The sequence below is a fragment of the Scyliorhinus torazame genome, chromosome 1 (assembly GCF_047496885.1).
Source record: "Scyliorhinus torazame isolate Kashiwa2021f chromosome 1, sScyTor2.1, whole genome shotgun sequence".
NCBI classification, from domain to species: Eukaryota; Metazoa; Chordata; class Chondrichthyes; order Carcharhiniformes; family Scyliorhinidae; genus Scyliorhinus; species Scyliorhinus torazame.
Window position 1 is genome coordinate 116,710,564 of NC_092707.1, and position 21,646 is coordinate 116,732,209.

The 21,646-nt window shown below is 45.9% G+C and overlaps 1 protein-coding gene across 2 annotated transcripts in view; it reads left to right on the forward strand.

Annotated features, from left to right (window-relative positions):
* Positions 1 to 21,646, forward strand: part of dcdc2b (doublecortin domain containing 2B) — a 162,960-nt gene that overhangs the window by 37,662 nt on the left and 103,652 nt on the right. For both annotated transcript variants that reach the window (XM_072500342.1, XM_072500336.1), the window contains exon 2: positions 15,696 to 15,753. In XM_072500342.1, the coding sequence (XP_072356443.1) occupies positions 15,696 to 15,753 (58 nt within the window). The remainder of the gene's footprint in view (positions 1 to 15,695; positions 15,754 to 21,646) is intronic.

Sequence of the window (21,646 nt, forward strand, 5' to 3'; positions counted from 1 at the left end):
GCACGTGTCGGATGGCGTTGCAGATGGCGGCCAAGATGGTGGCCCCCGTTGGTCGCACGTGTCGGGCGGTGAGGAAGATGGCGTCCAAGATGGCGGCCCCCATGAATCGCACGTGGCGGGCCGCATGGGGGAGGATGGGCAAGATGGTGACCCCCGTGGGTCGCCCACGTTGGGTGGGGTGGAAGATGGTTGCCCCCACAGACAACACGAGGCCGATGACGCATCCGGGGGGGCGGAGCCGGCAGACACACTGCCACACTGCGGGATCTGCGGGCCTGTGAGTCTGAGGGTCAGGTCTGCGATTTAGAGTTTTTGGACCTGGCCAAGCAAACTTTAGCAAAATGTCCTTTTCTTCTGCAGTCGCTGCAGTTCGCATTCCGGGCCAGGCAGCGCTGCCTGGGGTGTTGATGCTGGCCGCAGAAATAACAGGGTAGGCCCCCATGGTGGGCGGGCAGCCGCGTGGCACAGGCCTGGGGTACTCTTTGGTCGGGGGTCCACGAGGGGGTCGCGTGATCGGATGGGAACGCGTTAAGGCTTTGGAATGCTACTTCTAGAGAGGAGGCTACTTTTACCGTTTCTTCCAGGTCTAGGGCACCTTTTTCAAGTAGGCGCTGTCTCACGTAGTTGGACCTGACTCCAGCCACGTAGGTGTCCCGGACGGCGAGGTCCATATGTTGAGTGGCCGTAACGGCCTGGCAATTGCAACTTCGCGCAAGGACTTTGAGGTCGCGTAGGTACTCTTACAGCAATTCCCCGGGGCGCTGGCGGCGAGTGAGGAGATGCCGCGTGTATACCTTGTTCACGGGCCTTACGGAGAGGCGCTGTAGCATCGCGAGGGCGTCTGCGTAAGTGGAGGCTTCCTCGAGTTGAACAGAGATTCGATGGCTCACCCGGGCGTGGAGGAGACTCAGCTTCTGATCGTCGGAGACAGAAGACGAGGAGGAGGCGGCGAGGTAGACCTTGAAACAGCGGAGCCAGTGTGAAAAAATCCCTTTCGCCTCCGGGGCCTGCGGATTGAGTTCCAGTCGGTCAGGTTTGAGGGCCGATTCCATAGTTGTAGTTGATTAAATTGATGCGGCCATCAATTCACACGAAACCAGGAGTAGATGTAAACTGTGGCTTTACTCAACTAGAACAGTGCCTGCCTGCGACTGGTCTGCTAGTGAGAGCCGTCTACAGGGTCATTATACCTTCCCTCAAGGGTTGGAGCCAGTGGCGGAGCCCACAAGGCACCAACATGATATATTACAGGTAATACCTTACAATGATCCATAGGTGGAGCCCACATGGGCAACAGCGTGATACAGTTTTGCACTGAGTGCTGAATTTGGTGCATTTGAGTGCTATAGTGAGAGTTTGGTGACTGAGGGAGTGCTGAATTTGGTGCATTTGAGTGCTATAGTGAGAGTTTGGTGACTGAGGGAGTGCTGAATTTGGTGCATTTGAGTGCTATAGTGAGAGTTTGGTGACTGAGGGAGTGCTGAATTTGGTGCATTTGAGTGCGATAGTGAGAGTTTGGTGACTGAGGGCGTGCTGAATTTGGTGCATTTGAGTGTAAAAGTGAGAGTTTGGTGACTGAGGGAGTTAGGTGAGGAGGGAGTAAGGTGCTCCTTTCATTTTGTTTCCTACATTTCCGCAAAGAGTGAGAAGAGAGCCAGGAGTTTACAGAGAGTGCAACTGACTGGGAGTAGAGTCGGAGGGCGGAGATCCAGTTGGTCCACAGGGCAGCTATAATCTGTAAGGTAAGAGGGGATGGAGGCTAGGCCAGTTACATGCTCCTCCTTTAGGATGTGGGTGGCGAGGGATACCACCGGTGTCCCCACTGACTATACCTGCGGGAAGTGCACCCAACTCCAGCTCCTCAAAGACCGTGTTAGGGAACTGGAGCTGAAGCTGGATGAACTTCGGATCGTCCGGGAGGCAGAGGGGGTGATAGAGAAGAGTTACAGGGAGGTAACCACACCCAAGGTACAGGACAAGAATAGCTGGGTTACAGTCAGGGGGAAAAAAACAAACAGGCAGAAAGTGCAGGGATCCCTCGTGGCCGTTCCCCTTCAAAACAAGTATACCGTTTTGGATGCTGTTGGGGGGGATGACCTACCGGGGGAAGGCCCTAGCTGCCAGGTCTCTGGCACTGAGTCTGGCTCTGGGGCTCAGAAGGGAAGGGGGGAGAATAGAAAAGCAATAGTTGTAGGAAATTCAATGGTTAGGGGAATAGATAGGAGATTCTGTGGTCGCGAGCGAGACTCCCAGAAGGTATGTTGCCTCCCGGGTGCCAGGGCCAGGGATGTCTCGGATTGTGTCTTCATGATCCTTAAGGGGGAGGGTGAGCAGCCAGAAGTCGTGGTGCACATTGGTACCAACGACGTAGGTAGGAAAAGGGATGTGGAGGTAATAATTGAGTTTAGGGAGTTAGGCTGGAAGTTAAAAGCCAGGACAGACAGAGTTGTCATCTCTGGTTTGTTGCCGGTGCCACGTGATAGCGAGGCTAGGAATAGGGAGAGAGTGTAGCTGAACACGTGGCTGCAGGAATGGTGTAGGAGGGAGGGCTTCAGGTATTTGGATAATTGGAGCGCATTCTGAGGTAGGTGGGACCTGTACAAGCAGGATGGGTTGCATCTGAACCAGAGGGGCACCAATATCCTGGGAGGGAGGTTTTCTAGTACTCTTCGGGAGGGTTTAAACTAATTTGGCAGGGGAATGGGAACCGGATTTGTAGTCCAGCAACTAAGGTAGCCGATATTCAGGACGCCAAAGAGTGTAATGAGGCAGTGGGGAAGGGAACGCTGACAAAGGAGAGTACTTGCAGGCACGGAGATGGGTTGAAGTGTGTATACTTAAACGCAAGAAGCATCAGGAATAAGGTGGGTGAACTTAAGGAATGGATCGGTACTTGGGACTATGATGTGGTGGCCATCACAGAAACTTGGATAGAAGAGGGGCAGAAATGGTTGTTGGAGGTCCCTGGTTATAGATGTTTCAATAAGATTAGGGAGGATGGTAAAAGAGGTGGGGGGGGGGTTCGGTGGCATTGTTAATTAGAGATAGTATAACAGCTGCAGAAAGGCAGTTCGAGGAGTATCAGCCTACTGAGGCAGTATGGGTTGAAGTCAGAAATAGGAAAGGAGCAGTCACCTTTTAGGAGTTTTCTATAGGCCCCCAATAGTAGCAGAGATGTGGAGGAGCAGATTGGGAAACAGGTTTTGGAAAGATGCAGAAGTCACAGGGTAGTAGTCATGGGTGACTTTAACTTCCCAAACATTGAGTGGAAACTCTTTAGATCAAATAGTTTGGATGGGGTGGTGTTTGTGCAGTGTGTCCAGGAAGCTTTTCTAACACAGTATGTAGATTGTCCGACCAGAGGCGGGGCAATATTGGATTTAGTACTTGGTAATGAACCAGGGCAAGTGATAGATTTGTAAGTGGGGGAGAATTTTGGAGATAGTGACCACAATTCTGTGACTTTCACTTTAGTAATGGAGAGGGATAGGTGCGTGCAACAGGGCAAGGTTTACAATTGGGGGAAGGGTAAATACGATGTTGTCAGACAAGAATTGAAGTGCATAAGTTGGGAACATAGGCTGGCAGGGAAGGACACAAGTGAAATGTGGAACTTGTTCAAGGAACAGGTACTACGTGTCCTTGATATGTATGTCCCTGTCAGGCAGGGAAGAGATGGTCGATTGAGGGAATCATGGTTGACAAGAGAGGTTGAATGTCTTGTTAAGAGGAAAAAGGAGACTTATGTAAGGCTGAGGAAACAAGGTTCAGACAGGGCATTGGAGGGATACAAGATAGCCAGGAGGGAACTGAAGAAAGGGATTAGGAGAGCTAAGAGAGGGCATGAACAATCTTTGGCGGATAGGATCAAGGAAAACCCCAAGGCCTTTTACACATATGTGAGAAATATGAGAATGACTAGTGCGAGGGTAGGTCCGATCAAGGACAGGAGTGGGAGATTGTGTATGGAGTCTGAAGAGATAGGAGAGGTCTTGAACGAGTACTTTTCTTCTGTATTTACAAATGAGAAGGGCCATATTGTTGGAGAGGACAGTGTGAAACAGACTGGTAAGCTCGAGGAAATAGTTGTTAGGAAGGAAGATGTGTTGGTCATTTTGAAAAACTTGAGGATAGACAAGTCCCCCGGGCCTGACGGGATATATCCAAGGATTTTAGCAAGAGATGAAATTGCAGAGCCGTTGGCAATGATCTTTTCGTCCTCACTGTCAACAGGGGTGGTACCAGGGGATTGGAGAGTGGCGAATGTCGTGCCCCTGTTCAAAAAAGGGAATAGGGATAACCCTGGGAATTACAGGCCAGTTAGTCTTACTTCAGTGGTAGGCAAAGTCATGGAAAGGGTCCTGAAGGATAGGATGTCTGAGCATCTGAAAAGACACTGCTTGATTAGGGATAGTCAGCACGGATTTGTGAGGGGTAGGTCTTGCCTTACAAGTCTGATTGAATTCTTTGAGGAGGTGACCAAGCATGTGGATGAAGGTAAAGCAGTGGATATAGTGAACATGGATTTTAGTAAGGCATTTGATAAAGTTCCCCATGGTAGACTTCTGCAGAAAGTAAGGAGGCATGGGATAGTGGGAAATTTGGCCAGTTGGATAACGAACTGGCTAACCGATAGAAGTCAGAGAGTGGTAGATGGCGAATATTCAGCCTGGATCCCAGTTACGAGTGGCATACCGCAGGGATCAGTTCTGGGTCCTCTGCTGTTTGTGATTTTCATTAATGACTTGGATGAGGGAGTTGAAGGGTGGGTCAGTAAATTTGCAGATGATACGAAGATTGGTGGAGTTGTGGTTAGTTAGGAGGGTTGTTGTCGGCTGCAAAGAGACATAGATAGGATGCAGAGCTGGGCTGAGAAGTGGCAGATGGAGTTTAACCCTGAAAAGTGTGAGGTTGTCCATTTTGGAAGGACAAAAATGAATGCGGAATACAGGGTTAACGGTAGAGTTCTTGGCAATGTGGAGGAGCAGAGAGATCTTGGGGTCTATGTTCATACATCTTTGAAAGTTGCCACTCAAGTGGATAGAGCTGTAAAGAAGGCCTATGGTGTGCTAGCGTTCATTAACAGAGGGGTTGAATTTAAGAGCCGAGAGGCGATGATGCAGCTGTACAAAACTTTGGTAAGGCCACATTTGGAGTACTATGTACAGTTCTGGTCGCCTCATTTTAGGAAGGATGTGGAAGCTTTGGAAAATGTGCAAAGGAGATTTACCAGGATGTTGCCTGGAATGGAGAGTAGGTCTTACGAGGAAAGGTTGAGGGTGCTAGGCCATTTCTCATTAGAACGGAGAAGGATGAGGGGCGACTTGATAGAGGTTTATGAGATGATCAGGGGAATAGATAGAGTAGACAGTCAGAGACATTTTCCCTGGGTGGAACAAACCATTACAAGGGGACATAAATTTAAGGTGAATGGTGGAAGATATAGGGGGGATGTCAGAGGTAGGTTCTTTACCCAGAGAGTAGTGGGGGCATGGAATGCACTGCCTGTGGAAGTAGTTGAGTCGGAAACATTAGGGACCTTCAAGCAGCTATTGGATAGGTACATGGATTACGGTAAAATGATATAGTGTAGATTTATTTGTTCTTAAGGGCAGCACAGTAGCATTGTGAATAGCACAATTGCTTCACAGCTCCAGGGTCCCAGGTTTGATTCCGGCTTGGGTCACTGTCTGTGTGGAGTCTGCACATCCTCCCCGTGTCTGCGTGGGTTTCCTCCGGGTGCTCCGGTTTCCTCCCATAGTCCAAAGATGTGCAGGTTAGGCGGATTGGCCATGATAAATTGCCCTTAGTGTCCAAAATTGCCCTTAGTGTTGGGTGGAGGTGTTGACTATGGGTAGGGTGTTCTTTCCAAGAGCCGGTGCAGACTCAATGGGCCGAATGGCCTCCTTCTGCACTGTAAATTCAATGATAATCTATGATTAATCTAGGACAAAGGTTCGGCACAACATCGTGGGCCGAAGGGCCTGTTCTGTGCTGTATTTTTCTATGCTCTATGTTCTATATACATGGTGAATGGTTACTGCTAAACGTTCACCACAATGGTCCAATCATTTCTGCCCAGTTCACTCAAAAGGCATCACACATGAACCAATTACTAACTGTTATCAGGCAGAACACTATCTCTAGCCTACCCATTGGTTCCAGGCCAACCAATCGACCGACTTTCTCCAAAGCTAAGGTTCCTAAGATTCACTCGATGCTTTTTTTAAATTTAGAGTGCCCAATTCAATTTTTCAATTAAGGGGCAACATAGCGTGCCCAATACACCTACCATACACATCTTTGGGTTGTGGGGGCGGAACCCACGCAAACACGGGTAGAATGTGAAACTCCGCACGGACAGTGACCCAGAGCTGGGAACGAACCTGGGACCTCGGCGCTGCGAGTCAGCAGTGCTAACCACTGCACCACCGTGCTGCACCAGATTCACTCAATGCTAAGGAGTGTGTTTCTCCTCTCCAAAATACAAAACCCAGGAACACACTGTCCTGACAAGTGGGCTACTTCAGCTTGAGTCCTCTGTTTAAATGCACATTCTGAATATGGGTCCACAGACCAAAAATAATAAAGTAACCTTGGAACAAGGAAATAAGCAGCAAGGGTTATTACATGATGCATACAATTTGAAAAGATGAAACAATTTACCATATTTATCTTTGCTCTAATATTCAGGGTAAGTCATGCAGTACACATGAATTAACAGCCGAACAGTGGACAGACAGACCACATTCCAATGTAAGCAAGAGAGGTGACCAAAATAGATTCTATGGAATTCTCAAAAACCCAACCAGTTGCTTGTCACACCATGAGGTTTCCCTGAAACTCTGTTTTTCTCATGAGGGTTTCCAATCTCATCTTGGAATTCACTCCAAACGCCACTTTGACTTGGACAACTTCTACCAGAATCCGCCTCCAGGATTTCAATCTTGCCTCCTGAGATTCCTTCCCCCTGGATCTCCAAATACACTTTCAGATCTTTGGCCTGACCAACAGAACACAACTGCTCTAAAGGGGTGCCTTTGCTCTTACAGGCCGCAGCACAAGCCATAACCTTCAGCCGCTCGAGCCCACTTTACGTAAAGTCTGCTCCCTGCAGCACATCCTTTAACTTGGAGCATTTGTCTCTGCCCTTGTCCTTCATCTTGAATCATTGAGATTTAGCTCTAAACCCTGTTTTTGCCCCTGACTAGAACTTTCTTCTGGGACCTCTTTCTGTCCTGCTCCCTGGTTTGGGACATTCTTCTTGGTTTGGGACCGTCCCTGTTCCCTCTTCCCTGTGTCTTGCTGTCCATGCCACCTTCTCTTGAATGGCACTCCAGTTCCAGGTCAGCTGACCTTTTTGTGCAGATTGGCTTCCTCTCTTCTGTACGGGCACGCAGGCCTTGGTCCCAGCCTCAAGAAGGCAAAAGTGCTGACTGCGCATGTGCGCTGGGTCAGTTCCCAACCTACGAACAGGAATGCATTAACTGCTCATGTGTGACCAATTCCTGGCTGGTGTATGTGCTGAAGGCACGCAGTCCACTGGGGGGTTGGAGCTAGGGTGACTGTGAAATATTTTAATGGGATTGGCAGGGCCTCCACATTCCTGGCCTTGCTGAGATTTTGGGGCAATGATGGCTCCACATGAACATTAGTCATTGTTTACACTGATATAACAGTGTTGTGAGGACACAATTTTGAAATGATCACACAAAAATAAACTGAAAATATTTCAGTCCTTTAACTCAAAGAGTTTTAAATTATTTAGCATTAAGATAATTATGGCATTTTGATTTACTAATTTACACTTGCTTTTATCTAATTCTACTTCCAAATGCATTGAACAATGCTTTAGGGCAGCAAATTCCACACTCAAGACACTCTAAGTAAAGAATATTTTTCAGTGACTTCAATTCTTTTTATGATTATGTTAAATTTGTAATTCTTCTTGTAATCACCTTCCTAACCTTTGAGAAAATCTATCATTATCTCATTCTAATATCTTTTCCAATGCTTTGTTATTGTTTCATAGAATTTCTACTGTACAGAAGGAGGCCATTTGGCCTATCGAATCTGCACTGACCCTCCAAAAGAGCATTCTACCCAGGTCCACTCCCCCACCCACCCTGCCCATCTCTGTAACCTTACCGAACCTGCACCTCCCTGGACAATAAGTGACAATTTAATGTGGTCAATTCACCTAACCTACACACTGAATCATAGAAAAGTTACAGCACTGAAGGAGACCATTCTGCCCATCTCATCCATGTCAGCCCAACGATACACAGGTGCCCTTTCTAATCCCACCTTCCTGCACTGGCACATAGCCCTGTAGCTTAGAGCACTTAAAACGAACAAAGAACAAAGAAAAGTACAGCACAGGAACAGGCCCTTTGGCCCTCCAAACCTGTGTCCAATTAAGTCATCCCTCAGCCTTCTTTGGACTGTGGGAGCAAACCAGAGCACCTGGAGGAAACCCACGCCGACACAGGGAGAAAGTCGCTGGATTAGTAAACCAGGACCCCGGATAATGATCTGGAACCCCAGGTTTGATTCCCATCATGGCAGATGGTGGAATTTAAACTCAATAAATTATCTCGAATTAAAAGTCTGATGATGACCGTGAAACAATTGTCGATTGTCGTAAAAAAACATCTGGACTTCCGGTGGCGGCGATGTGCTGAGTGGACGCGCATCAGGTGGCTCTCCCCCCAGTTGGACCCAACACAGGGAATTTATTTGAGATTTTGGCCCAAAAACCCACCTAAAACCCACCCAAATACAAAATGCACCAATAGCACGAGAAGGAGAGAGGACGCCTGCGAACAACAGATCGAGGGGACGGCAAGAAATCAAAAGCAGAAGTGAAGGAAAGGGGCAGGAACAACGGGCGAGCAGACTGGTGGCCCCACGAGGTGAGGTGAGGCAGAGGCCCAGGTGAACCAGGAGGGGGATAGATTGGCGACACGAACGGTGGAGCAGAGCAGTCAACGACATCCCTCCCCGCCACATACACACACACACAGGGGGACGGATGGAGGAATGTTTTGAAAGGAAGGAAGCAATCAAGACTGAATTCCAGATGGTGATGAAGGAGGTGGTGACCGAAGCGATAGCCCAATAGAAGGCCTGGGGTGGAAGGTGGAGACCCAGGAGAGGAACGATCCTGGACCTGGAGAAGTCATCAACGGACCAGAGCGACAGGATCGTGACTCTGGAGGCCGAGGTGAAGAGGTTCGTGGTGGCACAGGGGAACCTAAAAGGGAAGGTTGAGGACCAGGAGAAATTGTCCAGGCGGCAAAACGTCCGCATCGTGGGCCTGCCAGGGGGGATTGAGGGAAGGGACCCAACGGTCTACATCGCCCACATGCTGGGCAATCTAGTTGGGAGGGAAGGCTTTCCAAACCCCCCCAGAGGTGCTGGTTTAGCACAGAGAGCTAAACAGCTGGCTTGTAATGCAGAACAATGCCAGCAACGCCGGTTCAATACCGGCCTCCCCGAACAGGCGCCAGAATATGGAGACTAGGGGCTTTTCACAGTAACTTCATTGAAGCCTACTTGTGACAATAAGCGATTATTATTATTATTAGATGGACAAGGTACAAAGGTCGCTCCAGCCTAAACCCAAAACTGGGGAGCAGCCGAGGGCGATAATTGCAAAGCTGCACCGAATCCAAGACCGGGAAAATATCCTGAGAGACGAAGTCACGCTCGTGGGAAGGGCACAGAATCAGGGTCTACCAGGAAATTGAGGCGGAGGTGGCAAAAAAGAGGGCCAAATTCAATAGAGCGAAATTGGCGCTCTATAAAAAAGGGGTGCGATTCGGCCTGCTATTCCCGGCCAGACAATATCCTAAACACCACTATCACCATTCCTGGGTATGTCCTGTCTCACCGGCAGGACAGATCCAGCAGAGGTGGCAGCACAGTTGTATATAGTCGGGAGGGAGTAACCCTGGGAGTCCTCAACATCGACTCTGGACCCCATGAAGTCTCAAGGATTCAGGTTAAACATGGGCAAGGAAACCTCCTGCTGATTACCATGTACCAACCACCATCAGCTGATGAATCAGTACTGCTCCATGTTGAACACCATTTGGAGGAAGCACTGTGGGAGGCAAGGGTGCAGAATATGGTCTAGGTGGGGATTTCAATGTCCATCACCAAGAATGGCTCAGTAGTACCACTACAGACCAAGCTGGCCGGGTCCTAAAGGACGTAGCTGCTAGACTGGCACTGCAGCAGGTGGTGAGGGAACCAACAAGAGGGAAAAATATACTTGACCTCATCCTCACCAATCTGCCTGCTGCAGATGCATCTGCCCATGATAGTATTGGTAGAAGTGACCACCGCACAGTCCTTGTGGAGACAAAGTCCTGTCTTCACACTGTGGAAATCTCCACCATGCTGTGTGGCACTACCACGGTGCTAAATGGGATAGACTTCGAACAGATCTAGCACTCAAGGGTGGGCATCCATGAAGCGCTGTGGGCCATCAGCAGCAGCAGAATTGTACTCAACCACAATCTGCAACCTCATGGCCTGGCATATTCCCCACTCTACCATTACCACCAAGTCAGGGGATCAACCCTCGTTCAATGAAGAGTGCAGGAGAGCATACCAGGAGCAACACCAGGCATACTGAAAAATGAGGTGTCAACCTGGTGAAGCTACAGCACAGGACTACTTGCAGGAGCAGCAAGTAATAGACAGAGCTAAACAATTCCACAACAAATGCATCCAACCTAAGCTGTACAATCCTGCCACATCCAGCCGTGAATCATAGAATTTACAGTGTAGAGGGAGGTCATTTGGCCCATCAAGTCTCCATCGGCCTTGGAAAGCACACACTACCTAAGCCCAAGCCTCCACTCTATCCCTATAACCCTGTAAACACACCTAATCTTTTGGACATTAAGGGGCAAGTTAGCATTGCCAATTCACCTGCACTGCACATCTTTGGAATGTGGGAGGAAACCGGAGCACCCGCAAAAAAACTCACACAGACCCGGGGACGAAGTGCAAATTCAGAATGGTGGTGGACAATTAAACAACTCACTGGAGGAGGAGGCTCCACAAATATCCCTGTAGGAGTGGTTTCAAGGCCTGTGTATTGAGTCAGCTTCCACGTGGGCTTTTCTCCTGTGGCTCAACTCAGTCCAAAGAGCAGCAGACGCATCAACAATCAGAACACGGTTTAATATTCTACAAGCTTGATTTCACGTACATGAGAGATAAGACCTGGAAAGCTGCCAAGGTCCATCCACCGAACAAAGACACGAACTCAGCACATAGACAACATTCAAAAATCAATAGCCCACCCCAGTTGAATGTGATCCAATCCCTGAAGCTGCTGTGTTTAAACTCACCAAATAGAATTGCAAGCAATGTTTAAACTTCACCCAATAGAATTGCAAGCAATGTTTAAACTTCAACTAATAGAATTGCAAGCAACCCATGATTGACGCCAGGATCCTCATCCTGACAGCTATGTACAGTCGCAACATCCTGTGCTGTTTGTCTGTGAGAAATAGAACAACAGAACCAGCACCCTGGATTGTTTCACTATTGATTACTTATTACTGCTATGCCCTAAAATTACATGTTTAATGGTTAATAATGATTACTCGGTACTGTTCCTATAATTCATCCCAATCCTTAATAAAGTATCTTATGTAAAACTGATCTAATGGATGCTAACTATTTAGTGTTTAAAAGGTATCATCGCTGAACCCTTCCTTCAATCCCCATCCTCAACGATGGAGGAGCCCAGCACATCAGTGCAAAAGACAAAGCTGAGTCATTCGCAACAATCTTCACCCAGAGCGGCCAAGTGGATGATTCATCTCGGTCTCCTCCGGAGGTCTCTAGCATCACAGATGTCAGTCTTTAGCCAATACCATTCACTCCATGTGATATCAAGAAACTGCTGATGCACTGGATACTGCAAATGCTATGGTCCCTGACAATACGGGCAGCACGGTAGCATTGTGGATAGCACAATTGCTTCACAGCTCCAGGATCCCAGGTTTGATTCCGGCTTGGGTCACTGTCTGTGCGGAGTCTGCACATCCTCCCCGTGTGTGCGTGGGTTTCCTCCGGGTGCTCCGGTTTCCTCCCACAGTCCAAAGATGTGCAGGTTAGGTGGATTGGCCATGATAGATTGCCCTTAGTGTTCCAAATTGCCCTTAATGTTGGGTGGGGTTACTGGGTTATGAGGATAGGGTGGAGGTGTTGACCTTGGGTAGGGTGCTCTTTCCAAGAGCTGGCGCAGACCCGATGGGCCAAATGGCCTCCTTCTGCACTGTAAATTCTATGAAATGTTTCGGCAATAGTACTGAAGAATTGTGCTCCAGAATTTGCCGCACCCTTTGCCAAGCTGTTCCAGTACAGCGACAACATTGGCATCTACCCGACAATGTGGAAAATTGCCCTGGTGTGTCCTGTACACAAGAAACAGGAAAAATCCAACCAGCCAATTACCTCTTTATCAGTCTACTATTCATCATCCGCAAGGTGATGGAAGGAGTCATCAATAGTGGTAGACAGCGGCACTTACTCGACAATTGCCTACTCATGGAGGCTCAGTTTGGATTCCATGAGTGTTATTCAGCTCCTGACCTCATTACAGCCTTAGTTCAAACATGGACAAAAGAGTTGACTGCCAGAGGTGAGGTGAGAGTGACTGCCCTTGACATCAAGGCAGCATTTGACCGAGTATGTCATCAACATGTCCGAGCAAAACTGGAGTCAATGGGAATCAGGGGCAAACTCTCCGCTGGTAGGAGTTATACCTGGCACAAAGGAAGATGGTTGTGATGGTTGGAGGTTAATCATTTCAGCTCCAGGACATCACGGCAGGTGTTCCTCAGGGTAGTGTCCTAGGCCCAACCATCTTCAGCTGCTTCATCAATGACATCCCTTCCATCATAAGGTCAGAAGTGAGGATGTTCGCAGATGATGACCACCTTCTGAAGGGCAACAAATGCTGGCCTTCGTAGCCTCCCATAAATGAATTTTTAAAAATGAGAACTCCACACAGATAGTCACCCAAGGCTGGAATTGAACCCAGCTCCTTGATGCTGTGAGGCAGCAGTGATAATCACTGTGCCACCGTGCCACCCTCTCTGTAACTGTGTGCTAAAAATGCCCCATTCTGCGTCTGCAACCAAGTTATGTTCTTTTACAAGTTAAATATTACCTCTCTTTGTGTTTGTATTCTATACCTGTGGAGATTGAAACACAGATTTTGTACGGATTTTGCCCATCTGTTCCTTTACTTTAATTAATTCTCATTCTTGTTGCCAAAATGTATTCCCATTCTTTTTACTGCACAGAATTGTGTCTGCCACCTATTTTCCCACCTTGTTTAATGTTTCCGACATAATAACAGTGCCACAGAAAGAATTTCTGTGTTCCCTTTGTCTGCCCCTGAAAATTATTTCTGAATGGAAAGAGGACGTGCTTTCTTACTCTCAGAGTGATTGTCCCAATTAAAGAATACCCGCAGCAATCTGTGAATTTTACGTAATGAGGGTGATTTATTATCACAAACTTGCCTCAACTGGATGCAGAATGGGGCATTTGTAGCACACAGTTGCAGAGAGGGTGGTTCAGTGGCACAGTGATTATCACTGCTGCCTCACAGCATCAAGGAGCTGGGTTCAATTCAATTAAGGCATAATGGGGTGGGGGATTTCTGGCCAATCTCACCAGTGAGATATTCCGGTCCCACCATTGGTGAACCCCCATATCGTGTTTCGTGGCGGCAGGGTGGATTCAATGGGAAATCCCATTGACAGCAGCAGTACCAGAAGAGCCCACCACTGGCCAACGGTGGGCCACCTCCCACAGCTGAGAAATATGCTGCATAGGGACACAGAAATGTCCCCTTCCCTTCTCCCCATACCTCTCACTCACCCATCTCACCCACACTATCACACTCACTAAGATTGGATATGATTAAAATTTAGAATTACCTCAGTTTTTTTTGCAACAGGCCTATAGCTTCTTAGATGAGTTGATGCTTTATTTAAACTGAAGGTCTTGTAACCTAGTGGATTCTTAGTAAGCTCTGGGCCTTTTATTCAAATTTCAAAAAGGTTAGTCCTCAGAAATTCAAGTTAAAACAGGTTGGCGGATGTCCTTCGCCCACTTCCAAGATATTTCTGTTTATTACCGCAGCTGCTTTGATAACTTGCAGCCAGTTGATGGCTTCCTCATGGAACTTTGTCTCCAGATCAGCTTCTTGCTGTTTGTTTTAACAGTAGACCACCAAATGGCTTCTTCATCATGTAATCTGCATAAGTCCATTTGGTTGATTATACATCCTGTGGTTTTCACAATTTGAGAGTTTGAGACAGCCGGTGTCTTTGTACTTGAACAATGAGTCAATATCATTCTGGAGGATTCTTTTTGTTCCCTCTTGAGACAGGGCGTGGTTCCAAAAGGTCAGGTGATCCTTATTGGCAGCCTTTGGTGGTCAGTTTTAAATTTTGAAGTTCAGAATATACAGGGACATGACGGTCATAACACATAAATAGCTAATTGGTTGCAAGATGCTTAAGGGTGTCTCTATTGTGAAAAATGCCATATAAATGCAATATTGTTCTCATGTTAACTTTTCAAAATCTCCATCACAATTTCCCATACCCATCATTTTGATGACATCAGCAAGTTGAAATATTGTTTTCTCAATTCTTAAGTCGAGGAAGAGTTGGCTTTACTGTTAATTTTTAATTTATGAATGTAGCAACTAATATTTCACAAGAGTGATTTAGACATGTCATAGCTGACAATGATATATGATAGGAAGAATCATATTGCTAAATAAATTATTGTGATATTAAAGTCACAAGTGAATTAGGAGCAGCCTAGTGGCAACATTTGCATTCCATTTCACTTCAGCTTTGAAGTTTTATCATTTGCAATATGTAATCAACTGTTAATATGATAAATGCCTGTCTTAGTTGTTTCTTAACTTCAAAACCAGAGAACACTACCTGGTGATATCACTTCTTAATTTAATATTAAATCAAAATGTTTTGTTTGTGGGTGGCATATCCCTGTAGCACTGAGCATACCATGTACAGGTTTGGTTGCCTTACTTAAGCAGGGCCAGTTGGGTCTATGCACAAGGGAATTAAGAAGAATGATCTTATTGAAACATTCTGAGCGGCCTTGACAGGGTAGATGCTAAGAGGATGTTTCCACTAGTAGGGACACAACTTCAAAATGGGTGGGCTCCCAAGTAAGATGGAAATAAGGAGGATTTTCTTCTCTCAGAGACTCATTAGACTTTGGAATTCTCTTCCTCCGAGAGCAGCGAAGGCTGGGGCATTGAATATATTCAAGGTTGAATTAGACAGATTTTTGATCCACATAGGAGTCGAGGGTTATGGGGGCAGGTAGGAAAGTGGAGTTGAGGCCACGGTAGATCAGCCATGAACTTATTGAATGAGGTAGCAGGCTCGGTGGACTGAATGGCCTACTCCTGCCCTTGTTCTTTAGATCTAATGACTTGGTTTGTTTAATGTACTGATGTTGAAGAAATTTAATTTTCAATTGAGAACAGATTTAGAGGCAATATTAAATGTTGCTTCACACAAATTATTTGCCAATGCATTTACGTTCTAGTCAAATATGAGTTCTCAGGTTTCTCTCCTCATCAACTCTATTGATTTTTCTTTGATTAGCTATTTGCAGAATGGAATTCAAAAACCTAATGGAAACAGAAGAAAAATTGGCTTAATGGTGAGTTCCTTTAAGTAACACATTCAGAATGTTACTATAATAATTGTGTTAATTCTTAAACCCTTTCTGCTGGATTATTGGAAATAGTGTAGAAATTATTGCTGGTGCAATTAGTGACAAAAAATTAATGCATTTAGATCACATTCCTCTGTCTTTATTTTAAATTAGTTAAAAGAGTCGATAAAGGAATGTCCCAGACTGAGTTAAAGTGCAAATCCATTAATAACTTTTTTTTAAAATTTGAATTAAGGAACAATTTAGCTTGGCCAAACCATCTACCCTGCACATCTTTGGGTTGTGGGGGGTGAGACCCACGCAAACACGGGGAGAATGTGCAAACGCCACATGGACAGTGACCTGGGACCGGGATCGAACCTGAGTTCACAGCGCCATGAGGTAGCAGTAGTCACCACTGTGCCGCCGTGCTGCCCCATAATCCATTAATAACAATGATATTAATTTCTACGTCACTGTGTGATTGTTCTGTGTTTAAACTTTCTCTACTTGGTATCTCAGCAACTACAACATCTTATTTAGGATTCAATGTCTCTGATGGATTGTCACTTTATATTTTGGTCAGTATCAAGGTGTGGATGAATCATAGAACAGACTTCTGTGAGAAATATTTCTTAGCCATAAGCATCAATTATTTGATATACCTGTTGGAATGACAACTGAAATGTATTTTATGAAAATAAGCATGGGGAGGTCAGAACCATTACTGAGGCTATCTTAGTTGTGAGGAGATACTGCTCATGTACTGTAAAATACATCAATTTCTTGTACAGGATTAAAGTTAGGCAAAGTAGGGGAAGAGAACCTATATCATGGAGTGTACGATGAGTATACAATATGCAGTTGGAATACTACCTTCTGACAGTCTTCAGATAAAGTATTGAGATGAGGCTCTCAGAGTTACACGTTGTCTCTATGTATCTGGTGGGACTTTGCTTGTAAGATTGTACACTGTGATTTGCAGCCTTCACAATAAACTTATGTTCCTGTGCACTATTGTCTTTGGCAATCAAAATATTGGACCTTGAAATTACACTGTGCTAATATATGTTTTGAATGCTTAATGTATTTTTATTTATTCCTTTCTGCATTACTTTTACAGAGGCATTAAATAATTTATTCCAAACAAATTATCGTCTTTGATAAAATAGCAACACAATTTGCAAACAAACATGACGGGTTTCTACAATTGCCTGAATACAGTCATTTCACGATCATATTTTGATAAGAGTTGTGTGGGAATGTTAAATTTCTGATCTTATTTTAATTGTTGTAACACTGGGAAGATCAAAACTATTGACTTCATCCTCCACAAACTCCATTTCTTCACCACCAATTCGGTCCCCCTCCCTGGCTACTGTCTCAGTTTAAAGCAGACTGTTTGCAACCCTCTCTGCAGCTGACGCCTTCAGCGACATATTTGTTAGATACAGACTTGAATATTCCAACGGCCTTTGGCCAACCTTTATTTTCAACCTTCTACAACTTGATCTTATCCAAAACTATTGCTGTCCATTTCCTAACTTGAGGCCTGGAGAATTGCAAATGTTACGCCCTTGTTGTAAGGATAGCCCCAGCAATTACAAGCCAGTCAGTTTAACATCAGTGGTGGACAAGCTTCGAGAAACAATTATGCAGTATATTCTAAAAAGGAAATCATGTTTAACTAAATTTTGGAGTTTTTTTGAAGAGGTAACAAAAAGGGTCAATGAGGGTAATGCTGTGGATGTGGTGTACATGGACTTTCAGGAGGCATTCGGTATAGTACCACACAACAGGCATATGAGAAAAGTTATAGCTCAGGGAATAAAAGGGACAATAGAAACATGGATACACATTTGTCAGAATAATAGGAAGCAGAGAGTAACTGTCAATGGATATTATTTGTGATGGAGGAATGTTTCTAGTGGTGATCCCAAAGGTCCCTAACTATGACCCAATGAATAAGATTAAATACATTTAACACATGCTGAATATTTCATAACAAGTTGTAGAAAATGCTTAATCATTTGTATATTAATAGAACTATCATCAATTTCAAATGGTAAAGCAAAAGGAATATTTACACTTTGGACACAGAGAAGCACGGCTTTCACAGACAATGTTGTGTGCAATCAGCATGCACATCACGTCACTTGTTCTTTCTTCATGTGTGTATCAATTCAGCCATGCTGGTAGGAAAATAACTATGTGGAGAGAAATTAGCTGAATGTGGCAACCCTGCACGTGGTCAACAGTCAACAATATGTCTTGTGGGCCCTATTTATAAACCAGGTGGGCCTGATGTGGCCCCCAGGCTACAGGTTGCCCTTCACTGTCATAGATTATTGAAGGTGACAGGCTGGGTGAAGAGAGCAGTTAATAAAGCATATGGTATTAATAGGGGCATAGAACACAAGAGCAAATTGACTATGCTGGTATGATGCTGGAGGAGAGATGGTGATGTACTGGTATCGTTGATAGACTAGTAATCCAGAGTAATCGAGAGATCCAGGGTAATGATCTATCTGGGGACCTGGGTTCGAATCCCACCACAGAAAGTGGTGGATTTAAACACAATAAAATATTTGGAGTTAAAAGTCTAATGATGACCATGAATTGATTGTCGTAAAACCTCATCTGGTTCACGAATGCCCTTGAGGGGAAGGAAATCTGCCTTCCTTACCTCGTCTGCCGACATGTGACTCCAGACCCATACAGCAATGTGGTTGACTCTTAAATGCCTCTGAAATGGCCTAGCAATCACTCAGTTCAATCAAAACCACATAAAAGGAATGAAAAAGACACCATCGACCTAGGCACCAGAAACGACAATGGCAAAACCAGCCCATCTAACATCTGGGGGCTTGTGCCAAAGTTGGGAGAGCTGTCTCACAGACTAGTCAAGCAACAACCTGACATAGTCATGCTCACAGAATTATGCCTTACAGACAATGTCCCAAACACCGCTTTCACCATTCCTGAATATGTCCTGTCTCACCGGCAGGACAGACCCAGCAGAGGTGGTGGCACAGTGGTATACAGTCAGGCGGGAGTAGCCCTGGGAGTCCTCAACATCGACTCTGGACCTCATGAAGTCTCATGGCTTCAGGTTAAACATGGGCAGGGAAACCTCCAGCTAATTACTTACCGGCACCAAAGCTGATGAACACCACTGGGAATGGCAAAGTCGCAGAATATATTCTGGGGCAGGGGGTGGGGGGTGGTGGGGTGGGGGGAGGGGGGGTGATTTCAATGCCTATGACCAAGAGTGGCTTGGTAGTACCACCATAGTCTGAGCTGGCCGGGTCCTAAAGGACATAGCTGCTAGACTGGGACTGCAGCAGGTGGTGAGGGAACTAACAAGAGGGAAAAACATACTTGACTCCTCACCAATCTGCCTGCTGCAGATGAATCTGTCCATGGCAGTATCGGTAGAAGTGAGCACCACACAGTCCTTGTGGAGACAACGTCCCGTCTTCACATTGAGGATATCCTCCCTCGGGTTGTGTGGCACTTCAATCGAACAGATCGAACATATGAACACTCAAGAAGGTGCTGTGGGCCATCAGTAGCAGTCCCCTGCGGTCATCTCCCTCCAAAACAGGTATACCATTTTGGATACTGTTGGGGGTGATGACTCACTGGGTGCACGGGTCAGGGATGTCTCAGATCGGCTGCAGGACATACTGAAGGGGGAGGGTGACCAGCCAGTTGTCGTGGTGCATATAGGCACCAACAATATAGATAAAAAACGGGATGAGGTCCTACAATCAGAATTTAGGGAGTTAGGAGATAAATTAAAAAGTAGGACCTCAAAGGTAGTAATCTTAGGATTGCTACCAGTGCCACGAGACAGTCAGAGTAGAAATTCAAGAATAGTCAGAATGAATACGTGGCTTGAGAGATGGTGCAGGAGGGAGGGGTTCAGATCTTTGGACATTGGAACCGGTTCTGGAGGCGGTGGGACCATTACAAATCGGATGGTCTACACCTGGGCAGAACTGGAACCAATGTCCTAGGGGGTGCTTTTGCTAACACTGTTGGTGATGTTTTAAATTAATGTGGCAGGGGGATGGGAACCAGATTAGGAAGTTAGAGATCAGTAAAGAGGCCAGTAAGGTACTAGATAATAAACTCAATGTGACTAAGGGGAAGAGTAGACAGGGAAGAGTTGTTGAACGCAAAGGGACAGGGGTCTGAGGTGCATTTGTTTCAATGTGAGAAGTGTAGCAGGTAAGGCAGATGAACTTAGGGCTTGGATTAGTACCTGGGAATATGATGTTATTGGTATTACTGAGACTTGGTTGAGGGAAGGGCAAGACTGGCAACTAAATGCCCCAGGGTATAGATGCTTCAGGAGGGAGGATAGAGAGGGAGGTAAAAGGGGTGGAGGAGTTGCATTACTGGTCAGAGATGATATCACAGCTGTGATTAAGGAGGGCACGATGGAGGATTCGAGCACTGAGGCAATATGGGTAGAGCTAAGAAATAGGAAGGGTGCAGTAACATTGTTGGGACTTTACTACAGGCCTCCCAAAAGTGAGCGTGAAGTAGAGGTACAAATATGTAGACAGATTATAGAAAAATGTAGGAGCAATAGGGTGGTTGTGATGGGAGATTTTAACTTCCTCAACATTGAATGGGACTCATGGACTGTTGGAGGCGTAGATGGAGCAGAATTTCTCAGCAGCATCCAGGAGAGTTTTTTAGAGCAGTATGTAATTAGTCCAACTCGGGAAGGGGCCGTACTGGACCTGGTATTGGGGAATGATCCCAGCCAGGTGGTTGAAGTTTCAATCGGTAATTACTTTGGGAATAACGATCACAATTCCGTAAGTTTTAGAATACTCATGGACAAAGACGAGAGTGGTCCTAAAGGAAGAGTGCTAAATTGGGGAAAGGCCAAGTATAACAAATTTCGACAGGAGCTAGGGAATGTGGATTGGGAGCAGCTGTTTAAGGGTAAATCCACATTTGAAATGTGGGAGTCTTTTAAGGAAAGGTTGATTGGAGTGCAGGACAGACATGTCCCTGTGAAAATGAGGGATAGAAATGGCAAGATGAGGGAACCATGGATGACGGGTGGAATTGTGAGACCAGCTAAGATGAAAAAGGAAGCATACATAAGATCTAGGCGACTTAAAACTGATGAAGCTTTGGAGGAATATCGGGAAAGTAGGACAAATCTCAAACACGCAATAAAGAGGGCTAAAAGGGGTCATGAAATATCTTTAGCTAACAGGGTTAAGGAAAATCCCAAAGCCTTTTGTGCGTATATAAGGAGCAAGTGGGTAACTAGAGAAAGGATTGGCCCAGTCAAAGACAAAAGAGGGAAATTAAGCGTGGAGTCAGAGGAAATGGGTGAGATTCTTAATGAGTACTTTGCATCGGTATTCACCAAGGAGAGGGACATGACGGATGGTTGAGGCTAGGAATGGATGCTTAAATACTCTAGGTCAAGTCGGCATAAGGAAGGGGGAAGTTTTGGGTATTCTAAAAGGCATTAAGGTGGACAAGTCCCCAGGTCCAGATGGGATCTATCCCAGGTTACTGAGGGAAGCGAGGGACGAAATAGCTGGGGCCTTAACAGATATCTTTGCAGCATCCTTGAGTACGGGTGAGGTCCCGGAGGACTGGAGAATTGCTAATGTTGCCCCTTTGTTTAAGTAGGGTAGCAGGGATAATCCAGGGAATTATAGACCTGTGAGCTTGACGTCAGTGGCAGGCAAACTGTTGGAGAAGATACTGAGGGATAGGATCTATTCACATTCGGAAGAAAATAGACTTACCAGTGATAGGCAGCATGGTTTTGTGCAGAGAAGGTCATGTCTTACAAACCTAATAGAATTCTTTGAGGAAGTGACAAAGTTAATTGATGAGAGAAGGGCTGTAGATG